This window comes from Ascaphus truei, chromosome 6 (assembly GCF_040206685.1).
Source record: "Ascaphus truei isolate aAscTru1 chromosome 6, aAscTru1.hap1, whole genome shotgun sequence".
Taxonomy (NCBI): Eukaryota; Metazoa; Chordata; class Amphibia; order Anura; family Ascaphidae; genus Ascaphus; species Ascaphus truei.
In genome coordinates, this window is record NC_134488.1 from 93,899,865 (window position 1) to 93,916,434 (window position 16,570).

The following is a 16,570-nucleotide window of genomic DNA, read 5'->3' on the forward strand; positions in this document are numbered from 1 at the left end:
CTAGATCCCAATAGCAGCTAAAAGGGCCAGCGATGAGAAGCTTGGAGTCAGACATTCCCTCCAAGCAAAATAAAAACCCTTAATTTCGAAAATTGAACTACAGCAGCCACCATAACTCCGAGGTGGTGACGTCAGGAGACGAAAGCGTTCGAACGCTGCAGAGGCTTCCGATTCCTCGGCACTGGCCAATCAGAGATAAGAAAAGAGGCCGCTTCCACTTCCGGGATTTTTTTTTTGTGTGTGTGAGCGTAGTGCTCCGAAGATCCCCGAGCTTGGCGCTGCGTCCTGACAGGTGACGTATGTGTGAGCCGACTCTCCCCGAGTGTTCCCGAAGCTGCGCAGCGACTTCACCCGAGGAGTGGGGCGCCCAGTGTTTCCGATCCCTGCCGGACTCAGGGAAGAGGCAGCAGTTTCAGAGCTAATTACCGATCCACGGATCCCACCGCGCACAGCCGAGACCAGGACCGCAGGCCCAGCGGTCAGTGAAGAGGAGTCGAGTCCCCCCGGCTGCGGCCTGCTCCCTCCCCCCCGCCCCTGGCCTGTGAGTGCGAGAGAGAGTAAGGGGACGGAGGGAGGGAGGGCCGGGAGCTTCCCCTGCTGCGGGACACAGGGAGACAAGGTGCGGGGGAGGCGCGGTTCCGCCGGGGACATCCAGCAAGATGATCAAACTCTTCTCGCTGAAGCAGCAGAAGAAAGAGGAGGAATCGGCCGGCGGCACCAAGGGGAGCAGCAAAAAGGCGTCAGCCGCACAGCTCCGTATTCAGAAAGGTAAGCGCACTGTGTGCTCGTGAGCTCGGCAGCACGCCCGGCGGAGATGTGGGCCACACTTCCCTGGCGATGGTGGGGTTGGGGGGGTCCTGTGGGGAGGTGGGGGAGTCACACTTCCCTGGCGGAGGGATTGGGGGGCTCGTAGTCTCCTGTGGGGAGGTTGGGGAATAACACTTCCTTGGGGAGGAGGGGGTATGTCTCACCATTGGGACCTTCCTCGATATGGGTTATAAAATAGCCTTAATACTGTATCTCCCACCTGAAAATTGCCTTCACATCTTTTGTTACCCATTATCTACGTCTACAGATCTCTTATTACTCTCACGGCAAGCGGTGCCCCCACAATCGGCCCCTCCTTCCGCTTTGATGGACATAACTCCGAGTTATTTAAATGTGTAAATCACAATTGGTCCCCTCAGATCACCCTCTAGAAGTGTAACCTTGCTGTGGGGCCCCCTCGCATTCCTCTGCTCCCAGCACAAACCCTTTGCTCACCCCACAAAGTGCTTCTTGCAGACTTTAGAGTGTATTATTTCCAGGAGCTGTGCCTTTCCTATTTTCCCTCATCACAAATGTCCCTAACGACTGTGCTGGGTTTCTAAAAGGCAAAATTTGTATAGGTGCCTAAAAAAAAATACACAATATATACGGGCACTATAGTAGCAAACTGATTCTAACCTAAACTGTTTAGAAGCTTTTTGATTTCCTTCTCATTGGTCAGCCATTTTGCTTCTGTGATGTCATTGATGGCACTGGAAGCAGTAGGAAGGATGAAGTCTCCTATCCTATTCTTTACTCCAGCAGCGTGAAAAAGAATAATATACATGTGTATTGTGAAACACATTTCAATTTACCTGACTTCTCTGATACAGTGCCATAAATATCACAAATTGAATATGGCCGATCACTGCATCAGCATGTGATCTGTTTCTAACTGTATTTTTTTTTTTTTGCAGCAGGATGTTGCCACAACACATTGATATTTTTGCTTCCTCCAGCTGTGCCCAATATCTCTCTGTTCTCGGCAACACATGTAGACTCTAATGAGTTGTGCTTGGGGGCCTAATTAAAAACTTGGGAACATTACATTAAAGTAACTTTGTTTTGAATGCATAAGCATTAGATATAGAACTACTACAGTTTTTCTTCATAATAAAATAAGGGAGTACATTATGTGTAATGGAACAAGAAGACAGGTAAGATGTGACTGATCTAAGATTGGATGTTGTCAAACCAGTCACTGGAAGCTTTGGAAACTCCCAACTTCCTGTCACCAATTATACTGTGTTAAAGTATTGCTTTGGACAAGGAAGGGAGAAAATGCGTTCTCTGTACACACTTTGTATGGGTTTTTTGTTTAAATGGCAATGACAGTGCGGTCAAAGCTATAGGGCAACTACAGTGCAAAATAAGTGTTTCATATGAAAAGTAAACATCTGAAGGAAGGAATCACTAAAGAATTTACAATCTAATAGTAGGACTCATATTTTGCAGAGGCATTGTAATAACCTAAAAAATTTCGTCCCGTACTACAATTTGTATATTTTTTTCCCCTTGTTTCCGTTTCAGATATTAATGAACTGAATTTGCCGAAGACATGTGAAATAGAGTTTTCAGACCACGATGATCTCCTTAATTTCAAACTAGTCATCTGCCCTGATGAGGTAAGTGTCTGGTAATAAAATTGTCCTTTTATTTCCCAGTGTTTTAAAAACTGAGCTCTCATTACCAATTCATTGTAGATGGCTGATACCTTTTTTTACCCATGGGAGAAAGCCATTGAAGCTGACAAAGTTTGGGTACATGGTCTTTAGTAGTTAAAAGTGCAACTTGATAATAGTTGTAGGTGGCTTGGGTAAAATAAACTCGACAAATACACCTGTGATCTGACATTTAATACATAGGCTAAGAATGGGAGCTTCATACGTGCATTTAGTAGACGCTGTATTTCATTCTAATCTTCAAAGATTTTGTAGATATGAAATGCAGAGGTCTAGTATATCTGTTGGCCTAAGGGGAATTAATATTTTGCAGTTATTATAGGGCCAAAATGGTCATTCTCCATATGTTACAATCTATACGAATATGTAAGCTCTTAAAGCAGCAGTCTGCGCTGATTGTCATTTTATTAATGTTTTACTTTAAAAGATTTCCGTTCCAAAGCTGTTTTTTAATTTAACATCTTGTACACTGTTCAGCATTTGAAATATTAAGTGTCTGGGGGTTTAAAATGAAGCTCTCTGCAGAGCCTATTGCATTCTAAAGGCTACCATGGAATCCAAAATCTAAAGAGCAGGACATGCTCAGGGGGAAAGATACTAACATGAGTTAGGCTTGTTCTATAGTAGGTGCAGGCAAGCGCCTGTGCGAACGCGCGTGCACGTGACGCACACTTTTTGTGTGTACGGTCCGTGCTGCCGGGAGCGACGTGTGTTAATTTATTATATATTTAAAAAAAAAAAAAGACGTGTAAGAATAAATTATTTATTAACATTGCACACACCATAGATACCTCCCCCCCCCCCGCGCGGTAGCGGCGCGAAAACTTACTTTTCACAATCTTCCCCCCTGTCGGCCGGCTCCACGCTCACTGCCGTGTGCGCGCACGGCCCTAGTATAAGATAGCTTGCTAGCCACAACCAACTATAAGTGCCGCGAGCGCCCACTATATTACGGGCTTTAGACTCATAGGCTTCTGTGAGGGGGATTGCCGCTTTAAGACGACACAACTGTGCGGACAGGTTGTTTTTGCATCAGTAATAACTTCTTATGGGCTGGTGTAACATTGTTTATTAGACCTGGGCAATACCACCATTGGTAACAGTACAGTACTTGCCATTCTGCCAACTATTTATAGATTCTATATCATTGGTATCCTCAACAAATTTATATATATATTTATTTATTTTATACCTGGATCTATTTCCCCACAATTAGTTGATTATTGCAGTTTATCTTTAAGAAAACTCGAGTTTTTCTCATCATTACCACTATAGTATTGAGCAATTAATAACAGTGTTACTATGTAGAACCTTAGGCTACGCTTATAGTGCCGGCGACATCATGCTACGGTTGCTGGAAAAATCAAATTGAGATGACTTCCAGCGATAGCGACCAAGCCGTCGCGCTTACTATAAGCGCACCTGATCGCGGCAATGCATTTGTTTTGACGCGGCGTCGCTGTCGCCAGCACTATAAGCTCAGCCTTATGTATATCAGTGGTACTTATGCAGGACCTGCTTCAATCATTCTAACGAGAATATTAAAGTGCTTTGCTGCATTCTGCTCCATTATACAACCAGTCACTAGGGCACTTTAACTCTGCACCGCAAGAGTTTTGTCGTCAAGTGGTACTGATGTGTTTTTTTTTTTTTTTTAAACCTGTCTTTAATAGTCCAGATTATTTGTATCTATTTTGCTTTGCCCTCATCAGTGACTGGCAATGCTTAGAAGAGCAGTTTTTTTGAGAAATGTAGTTTACTGGGATTTATGACATTCCACATTTGGGGCACTTTCCCTATTTCTGCACCAGAACTTCTACCAGGTCTGAGCTGGCACAAGTTCTGGTCAATTGATTGTTTTATACTTCATGCAGATGTAAGCAAGTAATATTGCTGTACATTGAAGCAAGTGGTTTTTTTTTTTTGGTTTTTTTTCACTTTCTTACTTTTAAGAGATCTCCTCTTGCCCTTTCAAGCACAGTTTTATTTTTAAAGCCCGCAGCTTAAGTGCTTGAAATATTATATGTTTAATAGAAAAAAAATGGAGCTCTCTCCAGAGCAGACTAAAGTGGTAACCTTTAGTCTGCTCTGGAGAGAGCTCCATTTTTCTCACCTCGGAAGCTAAGGTTTAAGAAACTTTATCTTTACTTTAATACTAGAAAAACGTTTTCTGAAGAGCAGGACATATTCTGGCGAATACTGATATAACCCCTCCTTACCCTGCTCTTACTTAAAGGAGGGTCAAAGGTGTGTGAGGTAGTGACATAGATTGGTGTAGACTGTCATACCTCTTGTCCCAGGGTGCTGGTGTTCGGGCTGCCTGGTTTTGCAAGCTGGTAAGAAGGATGCCAGGGACTTTTATGACAATACAGGTTTCTTTATTGAGACACGACAATAGCTCATACACACTTCTTCCCTGGGTGCCAGGTAGCTTCCCAGGGAGGTACACACGGCTTATAATCGCCTTCCCTTGTCCACTGTTAATGGGAACTGCGCTTCTATAACTTCAGTAATCTGCAGTTACTCACTAGACTCGGCATAGGGGTGTAATTCAATCCAGGTTCCCATCTATCCATCATCCTTACAATGTCCTAGCAGTATTTACTTGGTGACTTGGTGTACATGTACTGTACTAAGAGTTGGCGTTGGAGCAACCTTAGTTGTGACAGTTCCTTGGAACCCTGGTTTAGGGATCCCTTGCTTTGAGCTGTCACACACGTCCTCTTAGAGAAATAGCACCTATGGCATCTTAATAAGATATTATGGGCCCTCTCTAGCTGGGGATACTTTTCCCTAACTGCAAAACAACAAAAAGGTGAAAAGGACATTCTTCATTTAAAGTTACACTCAAAGGACATAATGGTAACACCATACACTTAACACAGTGAGACTTCTCTCCACTGGTGTCCAATAGGAGCCTGGGGTTTGGTAGCTTCTTCAGTTCCATTTTATATCCCTGAGTGGGAAAGATACAGACATCCTTGGCCAATAGGATCTACCGTTAGCAGGTGCTAGTTCCATGAGACTGGTCACCTGACGGGGACTGCTCTGGCAACATCACTGGTCAACTGAAATGTTACCTGAAATAAGCTACAAGGAATTGATTTAATAAGCTGGGGCCTTTCCTATACATTAACCTGTTAACTCCCTATTAACCCCTGCCATGGGCAATCCCACTAAGGGGTTACACTGACATTGAGTTAAACTCCTATAGGCTTCTGGGGGGGGGGGGGGGATTGCTGCTTTTTAAGCCTCAGGTCTGAGGGGTTAGTTACAAAGATCCCTGGAACTTAACATGTTAACGTTTGGTGAGAAGTATTTGAAACTAGAGAAGTATCCAATGTGTATAAACGGTCCCCTCTCTCCTTTTACATTCACTTCATCCATTCTCACTGTCTAAACTTACACGTTTGAGACGTTTTTGTTTTTCAGCTGTCTACACTGGGATTCTGCTCAGCCATCTTTACGTTTTTGTTCTCCCATAATGGTTTCACTGTCCTCATTTTAGCCTGTTGCACTGCTCACTGTTTTGTTTTTTTTCTGCCTGCCACTATTTCAAAGTTAAATCTAATTTCTCGGAAGTAAAATCTGACCTCTTTGCAGGCCCCTTTGGCCTACCATCCATCGGACCTCCCTGGGATGCAACTGATGCCATAGGACAGCCTCTATGCAATATAGGAAAGCCCCATGGTGACATTGGAGAAGCTTCTGTGCTTTATTGTGCTCCACTCTGTTCATTGGCACATACAGAGGGCACATACTTTTAAAGTAGTATTTCTGTCTTAAGCCTTTTAGATATTGCTTTGGTTTTGAAACAAAACACAAATGTGTAATTGTTGTAGTACAGAAGGTCAAAAACATTAGGGTGTAGTCAAGCGGAAACTGTAATACCCTAACTTCCTCTTTGTAATTGTATAATCTTGGGCAAGTGTTTTCCAACTTTAATGCAAAACATGATTGTCTAATAACCAGTGAAAATAAATGCTGCATACTGTGTGTTTATGTTGAGTATTGCTGCTTATGAAGCGGTGGTGGAAATTTCCATAAGAAACATGGGATATTAGTCTGTCAATGCATTGGTCTACACTCAGCAAAGAACATAGAAGGAAATTACCAGATTCTGGGTCTAAACATTTTTATGTAATCATTACTAGTAGTGTTCTTCATTTTTTTTTTTTTTTTTTTGTCCAAATCCAAACAGTTCATATTGGAAGGATATTACATCTGTCTCTTCACATTAACACAAAAAAGCTATGAAATACACTCAAATATTAGGACAGGCTGACTGTCACGGAACTTTGACAAAGGCCCAGTACGTGAAACGCGTTAGAGGATCTGTCGGGACTCGATCTGCATATTTTTTTTTTTAATCAATACATTTTTTTTTTCTAAATGTTCACTTGTCCAACGTTGCACATGTTTTCGGCTGTGCGCCGGTTCCCTTTTCGGATTACATCTTTGACTGTCACGGGAGACCAGGTTATTTACACCTTTTTTACAAGGATCATTCATTAAGCAAAACAAGGTAATGGAATAAATTGTAATTTATTCGGCATTAATTTGCTTACTTACAATGGAATACAAAATACAGACACAAAGGCACACTTACTTTGGGACTGGGGTCGAAAACTAGACTTTCCTAGGTGCTGGACCTCCTATGGAAGAGTTTTACCCTGACCGGAATTTAGCCCGGTATAACCAGGAACCCAAATCGGCATAAAATTCCATACACCCCCGGTACGTTCTCTTCTGAGAACTTGGTCCCTCCTGACTGCGAGTTAGTCCAAATCTCCTGGAACTCAAATCTGCATAAAATCCCAGCCGCAACTGCTATGTTAGTTTCTGAGAACTTGGTCCCAAAAAGCTGGACTTTGACTCTGACAGGCAGACTTTTCAGGCTCCAAATCGAAGCCGGTTGCTCTGCTATTCACACAGAAGCAACTTTGAAAAGCCCGCCCGCGCTCTTACTACAGGGAACTCCGAATCTGATTGGCTCATCGATTCTTATAGTATTTTCAGTTTCATTCACAAAACTGAACAGCCAATCAACGCGTGGGAACTTTCCCAAGCAACCAATTAGAGCCAAGCTGGCTAGAAAAGCCAGGTCAGCGGGAAATCCGAAATAGCCAAGAGACATGCGCATGCTTGCCACCTCTTCCCTGGCTATCTCAATGCCACCCGCTGGGCAGGCTCCACCAGGTCTGGCAGAACAAGTGGCATCCCAGAGGACTGCCATTTATCTCCGGATCAGGTACTCTACCTTTCCCCGGATATATTTGTATATAGTTAATATATCCCCTTTTCTAATGTAAACGCATCTAATTTCGCTAGCCTCTCATAAATCAGATTATATGTCCCTGTTATTAATTTGGTGGGTCTTCTCTGCACTCTCTAGTTCCATAATGTGTTTTCTAAGGAGTGGTGCCCAAAATTGTACTCCATATTCAAGGTGTGGTCTTACTAATGCTTTGTAAAGGGGCATAATTATGTTTACTTCCCTTCCATCCATTGCCAGTTTAATGCAAGATAAGATCGTGTTTGCCTTTGCAGCTACTGCACTATTGCTAAGACTGCTGTCTATAAGCACTCCTAAATCCTTCTCCAAGGATTTGCCTAATTTATTGCTATTTAATTTGTAAGTCGCCTGTTTATTCTTGTTTCCCAAATGCATAACACACACACATTCCCAGTTAGCTCAATCTCCTACACCCACCACATCATGAATAAATATTTATGCCAAAATGAGTGCTACTGAGCGTGGCAAATGCATACAACAAAAGACAGGGGTGCCCAATGCTACATCAAATTGACAAAACATATATGGTAATAAGTATAAAGTTTAAATACTTCAATAATAGTAGTATTACTACTTTATTATTGAAGTATTTCAACTTTATACTTATTACCATATATGTTTTGTCAATTTTATGTAGCATCGGGCACCCCTGTCTTCCCAAATGCATAACCTTACATTTATCTGTATTTAAACCTCATCTGCCATTTACCTGCCCAAGTTTCCAGTCTCTCCAAGTCCTTCTGGAGAGAAATTACATCCTGCTCTGATTCTATTATCTTACACAATTTAGTGTCCTCAGCAAAGATGGAGACTTTGCTCTCGATGCCAACCTCAAGGTCATTAATAAACAAGTTAAAAAGCAGCTGTACCAGAACTGACCCCAATAGGTACTACACTCACAACTTTACCCCAACCTGAAAAAAGATCCATTTATGACAACTCTGTTGTCTATCCTTAAACCAGCTTTCAATCCAGGAGCAAAATTTTTTTTAGAGTCCAATTTGCTTTATTTTGTACATTAACCTCTTGTGTGGAATTGTATCAAAAGCCTTTTGCAAAATCTAAATAGACCACATTTAGTGGTGTACCGAGTACCCGGCGTTACCCGGCACATTTCCAGCTACCCGGACCTGGCAACTGAGAAGTGGGCTCGGCATATGGTAATGTCAGGTCAGCTGGAAATAATCTAATTACTTACCTTTCCGACGACATCTAGGACCAGCAGCAGCAGTCCTGTGACGGTGGCAGCATCAGAGGTGTCTTCAGCCGGCGGGGGAGCTGCAGGAATCCCATCCACACCACCGGAGCAGGTAAGCAGTGTCTGTGGGAGCTGCCGGGGAAGCACGTGACCGGAGCAGGAGACGGACCATTCCTATTGGACAGACGGCTGTCCAATAGGAACGCTCCATCTCCTGCTCCAGTCACGTGGTTCCCCGGCAGCTCCCACAGACACTGCTTACCTGCTCCGGTAGTGTGGACCTCTGATGCTGCCACTGTCACAGGACTGCTGCTGATCCTAGATGTCGCCGCCTCCCTGCAGGTAAGTGCCTAACCGGGTAACCGGGTACCCGACCGGGTAGAACCTTTACCCAGTGTTTTTTTTTTTTTTTAATGAGGACCTGGTCCAACACTAACCACATTGAATGCATTACACTTATCTAAATTCCATCTTTCCTCTTCAAAGAAACTAATAAGGTTAGTTTGGCACGACCTATCCTTCATAAATCCATGCCATTACTAATTATTTTGTTTTCGATTAGGTATTCCTGAATATTATCCCGTATTAAACCTTCAAGTAGCTTCCCTATTATTGATGTCAGGCTTACAAGTCTGTAATTCCCTGGGTTGGGATCTAGCTCCATTTTTAAATATTGTATAGGCACCATGTCTGCTTTACGCCAATGTTGTAGTACTGAGCCTGTGGGAATGGAGTCCTTGAATATAACATGTAATGGTTTGGCTATTAATGAATTTTACTATTTAAGAACTGTGGAATATAATATTGTTTCTCAATGGACTATTGCTACGGTTTATTAAACAGTGTTGATGCTTAGTGAATTTGTAGGCCCCCATTGTGCATTAGGATGTGATCGGGTAATTCTAGGCTTTGGGATTTCAGCAGAGGGCTTCTACCAGGACATACTTGAAAACGAGAGGTAACTCTCACTGTATTACTTCCTGGTAAAACTTTTTTTATAAATGACTGCTACACTCTGACTTTCAACATCATCAGCAAATCTGAAAAGAAAGTTTTGCATGTTGCTCATGTCTGATTTTTCTTAAATTTATTATAGGGTTTCTACAAGGGTGGAAAATTTGTCTTCAGTTTTAAGGTAAGTCATCACATTTTTGGGGGATCCTTGTTTGGTTACAGGTATCAAATGTATACAATGCTTAAATACAGCACATATACGTAATCTTTTCTTTATTCTCATAATAATAATGTCGGTCATAACTACTTCTGGCCTTAAAGCCCCATTAGGGTCAATAAGGGCAGCAGTGTGCAAACTGGGGGGCGGGAGACTTTTGTAGGGGGGCGCGGTGGTTGCAGAAGCCCCGCGCTCTTCCCCACGGCATTTAAATTAAATGCCGGGGGATCGTGTGAGGCCTCTGCCACCTATTACTTACCGAGATTCAGGTGGCTGCTGATGTGTCGCCATGGCAACGCAACGTCAAATGACGCTGCAGGGTCGTTTGACGTAGGGATTGGAGGTAAGGGAGGCGCGAGCACTGGGTGCAGCGGGTTTCACAGCTGCAAATGTTTGTGCACCCCTGAAGTAGGGGATTGTTTTGACGGACCTTTTAACCATGGTGCTTATTATGGCTGTTTTTTAGTTAACTTGACAACACTTATAAAAGCAACCATAGCTAGCAAGATAGTCAGCAAATTTCCATAACTGACTCCTAAGTTCCTTGTACTTTTAACGTTCTCAGCCTCTAACTCAGGGGAGCGCAATCTTTTTTTTTTTTCCCTGCGCAACCCTGCCGTCTGTCCCCCTCTCCTCATGCCCCCCCCCCCCCTGCTTACCTTGCTTCAGATGTTCTGGCAGCATTTGATGCCGCGTTGCCATGCAACGCGTGACCTGGAGCATCTGAAACAAGGTAGGTAGAAGTTTAGAGGCCCTGCAGCTCCCCCGGCATTAAATGTATTCGGGAAGCGTGCGGGGGGCCTCTGTAAACCACGCGCCCTCCGCAGCGAGTCTCGGGGGGACGCACCCCACTTAGAGCAGCGGTGCACAAACGAATAGTGCAAAATCCTGATACTTGGGTCCCTATTCAATATGCTGTGAAGTTGTGTTCCCTGTGCTGGATTAGCATTCATTCTAATGGAGCAAAACTCTTTAGATGTTAAGGATATCGCCAAAGAATCTCCTCATGTGACACTTCTTGAAAATGTGCTAAAAGGGAATATGAAACTGCTTGTGGAGAGAACTATCTAATCATATTTTTACGTATTCAAAACATAAGCAATGTAGTAATTAATAACATTTAGGACTAGACGTTAAATGTATGCCTAGGTTTTTGTATATAAATCAATCTTTTAGAGAGAGAGATTAAATAGATATACAGTATAGATAGATTTTTTTTGCAGTTCTTGTTACAAACCTGTTAATTTAAAGCAGCAATCCAGGTTTCATTTTTTTTTTAAATTACTGGATTGAAGCAGCGGGTCTCCGGAGCTGAACCACATTGGTTTTTAGCTTCGAGGACCCCCTGCTTCCAGAGATACCACCGTAGCAGGTGCTGGTAACTCTGGCAAGTTTAAAGGTCCTGGTTATGCGGGCCCATCGGAAGCCGTAACTGATGACCCGCGAGACATTTAAACGCTGCAAAGATACTGGTACCTCCTACAGAGCCATCTCTGAAAGCAGGGGGGCGGGGGTGGTCCCAGAGCTGGAATTAACAGTTCAGCAGTTCAAGAGACTCTGCTTCAATCCTGTAATATTAAAATAGTACGCCTAGATTTCTGATTTTAACCTACAGTGTATATTTCCAATATATCTTTAAACTGTTTTTTTTTTCTTCCCCCTCCTCCCCCCCCCTCTCCCCACACACTGAAGACAAATGTCCTTCACACCCTCCCTATCTCCATTGACCAGAATCTTGAATTGGAGAATGTTGTTGCTTGGGGACAGGAAGTACTGTATTGTGTAACTGGGGAGAGGCCAGAATCTTCCAGTGTACCCTTATTTGCTGAGCAAATTGAAAATTGTAATCCATATGCAGCATCTTTCAGACTGAAATCTTCCTAACCTTCATAAAACATGCAATCGGATCCTTTAATTCACCTTTTCATCAAAATGCCTCATCTGTTGGGAACCCTTTATGGGTCCTTGGCGAATGAGATGCTCAACATTGCAATACTCCTTCTCTTCCTCTTATCTGACCTCACTGAAGCAGGAGACACAATGGGTATGAGAGCGGGATTCGGATTTGACATTTATTTCTTTTTCCCCTCCCCCTGGGTCTAATTTTAGGTCTTGGGTTACTTGCCAAAAAGTGCTCTCTGGCAAGTAGTTGTGATTCAATTTATACTGAGTGCAATATACACATTTTTGTTGCTTACAGGTGGGACAGGGCTACCCCCATGACCCTCCAAAGGTGAAATGTGAGACCATGGTATACCATCCAAATATAGACCTCGAGGGAAATGTGTGCCTAAATATTCTAAGGTTTGTAAATTGACCAGTACATGCATATCTTACCTGTTCATTGCTAGAGTGCCTTCATGTTGTAGACCAGGGGTGCACAAACTGGGGGGCCTGGCGCTTGCAGAGGCCCCACGCTGTTCCCCACAACATCTACATTAAATGCTGGGGGAGCGAGCGAGGCCTCTGTATATATGCCTTTTACCTACTCTCCGGCAGCTTCTTGCGATGCGTCGCTATGACAACGCGGAGTCAAATTGCACCGCCGGAGAGCAGGGGGGCGCAAAGACAAAAGTTTGCACACCCCTGTTGTAGACCATTGTAGTATAGGAACTAGAGAATATAATTAACAGTGCAAAACTTTTAAATGTATTGAGGACTGTGTAAAGCAAAATGTGGGGGGAATTCCAAGCTGTCTGGGACCTGTGTGAAAGAACTATACAACAAAATTACTTGGTGAATTTATAGCACTGAAGAATGTCCATGAAGTGTGAAATTGTACAAAACCTTGTTGAATTTCCACTGTAATGACTTATAAAATAAAACCTCAACATTTTGCTTTTTGTAAGCTGCTTTTTCTCTTAAGTTTGCACTGGATTACTAGGTGGATGGATATAAGGGGCTTTTCCTCTCCTCTGTTTTTTTAATTTTTTTAATTTTAATGTAGCAGTTCCTTGCCTTTATGGCAATGCTGTTATTTAAGCTGACAATTGATCTGAAAAGATCCTGCTTCCCAGGGCATGCAATTAGGCTGCCTATTTCAAGAGGAAGTGATGTAGCTTCATGAAGAGTTGCTATAGCCGCCTAGGAATTCTTAATACCGTCAATTATTACAAATGTCATAACATTAAAAAAGTGCAGTAAGTTATCGATTACTATATAACTGATTTATTAAAAAAATAAAACACATGTTGAATGAAAGGCAGCTTTAAGCTCTAATGATCCATAGCTGTTAGTAGATTTGACATAGGTGTAGAAAGATCTATTAATCTTCTATCTTGTCCTTTAATATCATGTAATATTACATACACAACATAACTACAATCAAAACTGAAAAGTACCATACATCTCCTCGAACACACAACAGCAGATCCATTTATTTTTTACATTTTTGTTGTTAAAACCATTACAATGTGCTTTTATTGAATATACAGAGTATGATAAATAAAACCTTAATGTAATATTACATAGCATAACTAGTCAAGTGAAAAGTACTCTAAATCACCTAAAACAAAATGTAGTGTAGTATACCGGTAATACTGTAGTAGGATAAATAACCACCTCAGTGATCTTATGTTTGGCTACATGAAGTGCTGCATCTGTCACAATTTTGTCATGTGCAAAACGTAGAAATAAGTGCACAGGGTTATATAGAAAGTGTAGCATATATATATATATTTTTTAATCAAGTTAGAGTAAAGAATATAAATATGCACTCACAATGGCTAGTAAGATTTAGGAACATTTTATTTAACGTGAGGGTGTCTCTGTGCTCTTAGGTCTTTATTAAAAAAACATTCTTGACGATCGAACGATCTTCAGATCCATGCATGCTTCTTTTTTCCCAGACTAACACCTTTGGTTTGCTATGGTAACTTTGTTAGAACTTTCTGTCGTTGCATTTTTTTTTTATAAAAAAAAATTAATGTGGAAGTCTGTTACACAGCTGGAATATACATGGCATAAGGTATGTGAAAATGTTGTTGGATTAGTTATGCAAGCACTGCTGTTCATTCATTTTAATGTGTCTACACAGAGAGGACTGGAAGCCTGTACTCACAATAAACTCAATAATTTATGGCCTGCAGTATCTTTTTTTGGTAAGTATGGAAAATTATAGGCTGATGCTCCTAGTATTTAAATGTTAGTGGGACCTGCCTACTGTGTGTGTTTACATTTTGGCAGTACAGTCCAACTTTGTAATGTATAGAATAGCTGCAGTAAAGTTAGAGTACATTGCAACACCCTATATCAATTTCAAGACATTTTAACCGTTTTTTTTAAACATTTATTTATAAGTCTGATTTAGCGCAAAGCTCCAATAAATGCCACACAATACATATAGAATAAACTATGCTTTTATAATGGGCTAAATAAGAATACCTGTAAAGGAGAAAAATGCAGTGAGCTACTGTGTTATAAAGTGGTTTGAACGCTCAAAAGGTGGCTATTAACAATCCTAGAAATGTTAACATTCATATGTATAACTCGCCAAACCAGATCTCTTGAATAATAATAATAATTCAGATAGTTCATGAAACCTTTTGGAACGTGAGATTCCAGCGACAGTGACCTAATGTGGAGTGATATGAACGTACAGCTATCTGTTCTTTGGTTCGTGTATTAGAATTGCACACACAAATGCCTTTTCTATGGCTTAAGAACATTGACAGTTTAGCCCCACATCTGGACTGAACTTTTTCTTGTATATGTTTCATCAAAAAATTCCAAACTTTTACACAATTTTGGGTACTGTGAACTCAAAGCTGCACACCTACATATTTTGTTTAATTCCTTCTGTGCAAATCATGTTAGCGTTTGTTCTTTTGGAACAGGAGAAATTACTTTAAAAATGACTTGATAACTTTGCAGTGATCCCATTTATTTATTTAAATCCAATGCTTGTGTTGTACCTGCAGTAAGTGCTTTGTGCGCAGTGTCCCTCGGATGCATACCTGTGTTGTGCATAATGAAGGGGTAGTTCCCACTGAACATATTTTTTTTTTGTAGTAAGATTTCTTTACTATTGTACAATATGTAGCCTGTTTACACTTCTAGTATTTTTTATTACAAAAAAAAGGGGGGGGGGGGGGGCGGACCTGAATAAGTAAGGCTGCTAAGCCCATTTTAGTGACATTAGTAGACTTCATACAACATTAACTGAGATTGAGATACAATTAAAATAAAAATCTCCTTTTTAGTCTGCTTGGAAAAGTGCTTTGCATTGCCTGGTGTGGAGAAAGTGAGAATAAACAAGAGTTTCCTTGTAAAGTTTCTACTGTGGGCTTTGGGCCTTTTTTTAAATTAAAAAATGCTAGTGCAGAAAAATAGTTGGTAATTCTCCTTTTTTTAAGGGACATGAAGCTCACTTTTAAAACAAGTCGTATAAGGGGGGAGGGAGGGATTGCACCTTTTAACTGTTTGTTTGTGTGCTAGGAGCCAAACCCTGAAGACCCTTTGAATAAAGAAGCTGCTGAGGTCCTTCAGAACAACAGACGCCTGTTTGAACAGAATGTGCAGCGCTCTATGCGGGGTGGTTACATCGGATCCACCTACTTTGAACGCTGCCTGAAATAGAACTGAGCAGCTTTGAGTGCAAAACCCGCCATCCATCCGACCTACCGTTCTGCCCTCAACCATTCATTTCCCTTTCTCATTTATCTCGCCTTCATCCAACTGACCCCTTTTTACTTCCCAAGAAACAGCCCGAGCTTCTGATGTGGAAGGAAATACGCAAGGTCCTGTGTCTCCCGGTCCTGCTGCTAATCCTTTTATAGAAGGGGAAACACTGTGTGCAGATTTTACAGTACCTTCGTTATGCCACCGTTTGGACCTCGCCTTGCTTGTCTTCTCTTATGGAGCATCTGCTCAACTTTAGGTTAATAAATATTTTTTCCTTTGTCCCTTCACCCTTCCTTTTTTTTCCTTGTTGTTGCCTGAGATTCCCTACATCCTGTAGTTCATTAAAGTAGTCGGCTACGGAGAAGAAAGTGAATACTTCTTTTTTTTTTTTTTTTTTAATTTGGCTGGCTCTTTTGCAACTGCAGAATTGTGATTTAGTCTCAATTTCCTAGGCCTCCTGTCTACATTAAGCTAACTTGAGCTGGTATGGTGGGGACTCCTTTCTTTACTTTGTTTTTGTGGCCTTACGCCTTAAACCTTTGATCGGGAAATTATTTTCCAACAGCCACCCTTCTTCCCCCGTGTGTGTAATGCCATACATTTTTTTTATTACAAAGAGGAAATACATTTCAGTTTTGCTCAACAGAAGTTCCTTTAAAGACCATTTTATTATGTAATACCTCTTGTCTGTGTCTACATTTTTCAGTGTCTGGATAATGTAGCAGTTTCTCAGCCATGTGTGACTTGAAAGATGTGTACATTTGCTTCTAATACTTGAGGAAACCTTTTTGAGC

General features: G+C 41.7%; 1 protein-coding gene across 1 annotated transcript; it reads left to right on the forward strand.

Annotated features, from left to right (window-relative positions):
* Window positions 1-235: 235 nt before the first annotated feature.
* On the forward strand, window positions 236-16,063 carry UBE2M (ubiquitin conjugating enzyme E2 M). Its single transcript, XM_075605179.1, has 6 exons — window positions 236-768; window positions 2,338-2,432; window positions 10,080-10,118; window positions 12,355-12,458; window positions 14,191-14,254; window positions 15,591-16,063. Exons 1-6 carry the CDS (start codon window positions 660-662, stop codon window positions 15,729-15,731), a joined length of 552 nt encoding a protein of 183 aa, XP_075461294.1. The 5' UTR covers window positions 236-659; the 3' UTR covers window positions 15,732-16,063.
* The last annotated feature ends 507 nt before the right edge of the window (window positions 16,064-16,570 follow it).

Coding starts and splice junctions, on each gene's coding strand:
- UBE2M (XM_075605179.1), top strand. CDS start 660: ATGATCAAACTCTTCTCGCTGAAGCAGCAGAAGAAAGAGGAGGAATCG. Junction 769..2,337: donor ACAGCTCCGTATTCAGAAAG/GTAAGCGCACTG, acceptor TTTCCGTTTCAG/ATATTAATGAACTGAATTTG. Junction 14,255..15,590: donor GCCTGCAGTATCTTTTTTTG/GTAAGTATGGAA, acceptor TTTGTGTGCTAG/GAGCCAAACCCTGAAGACCC.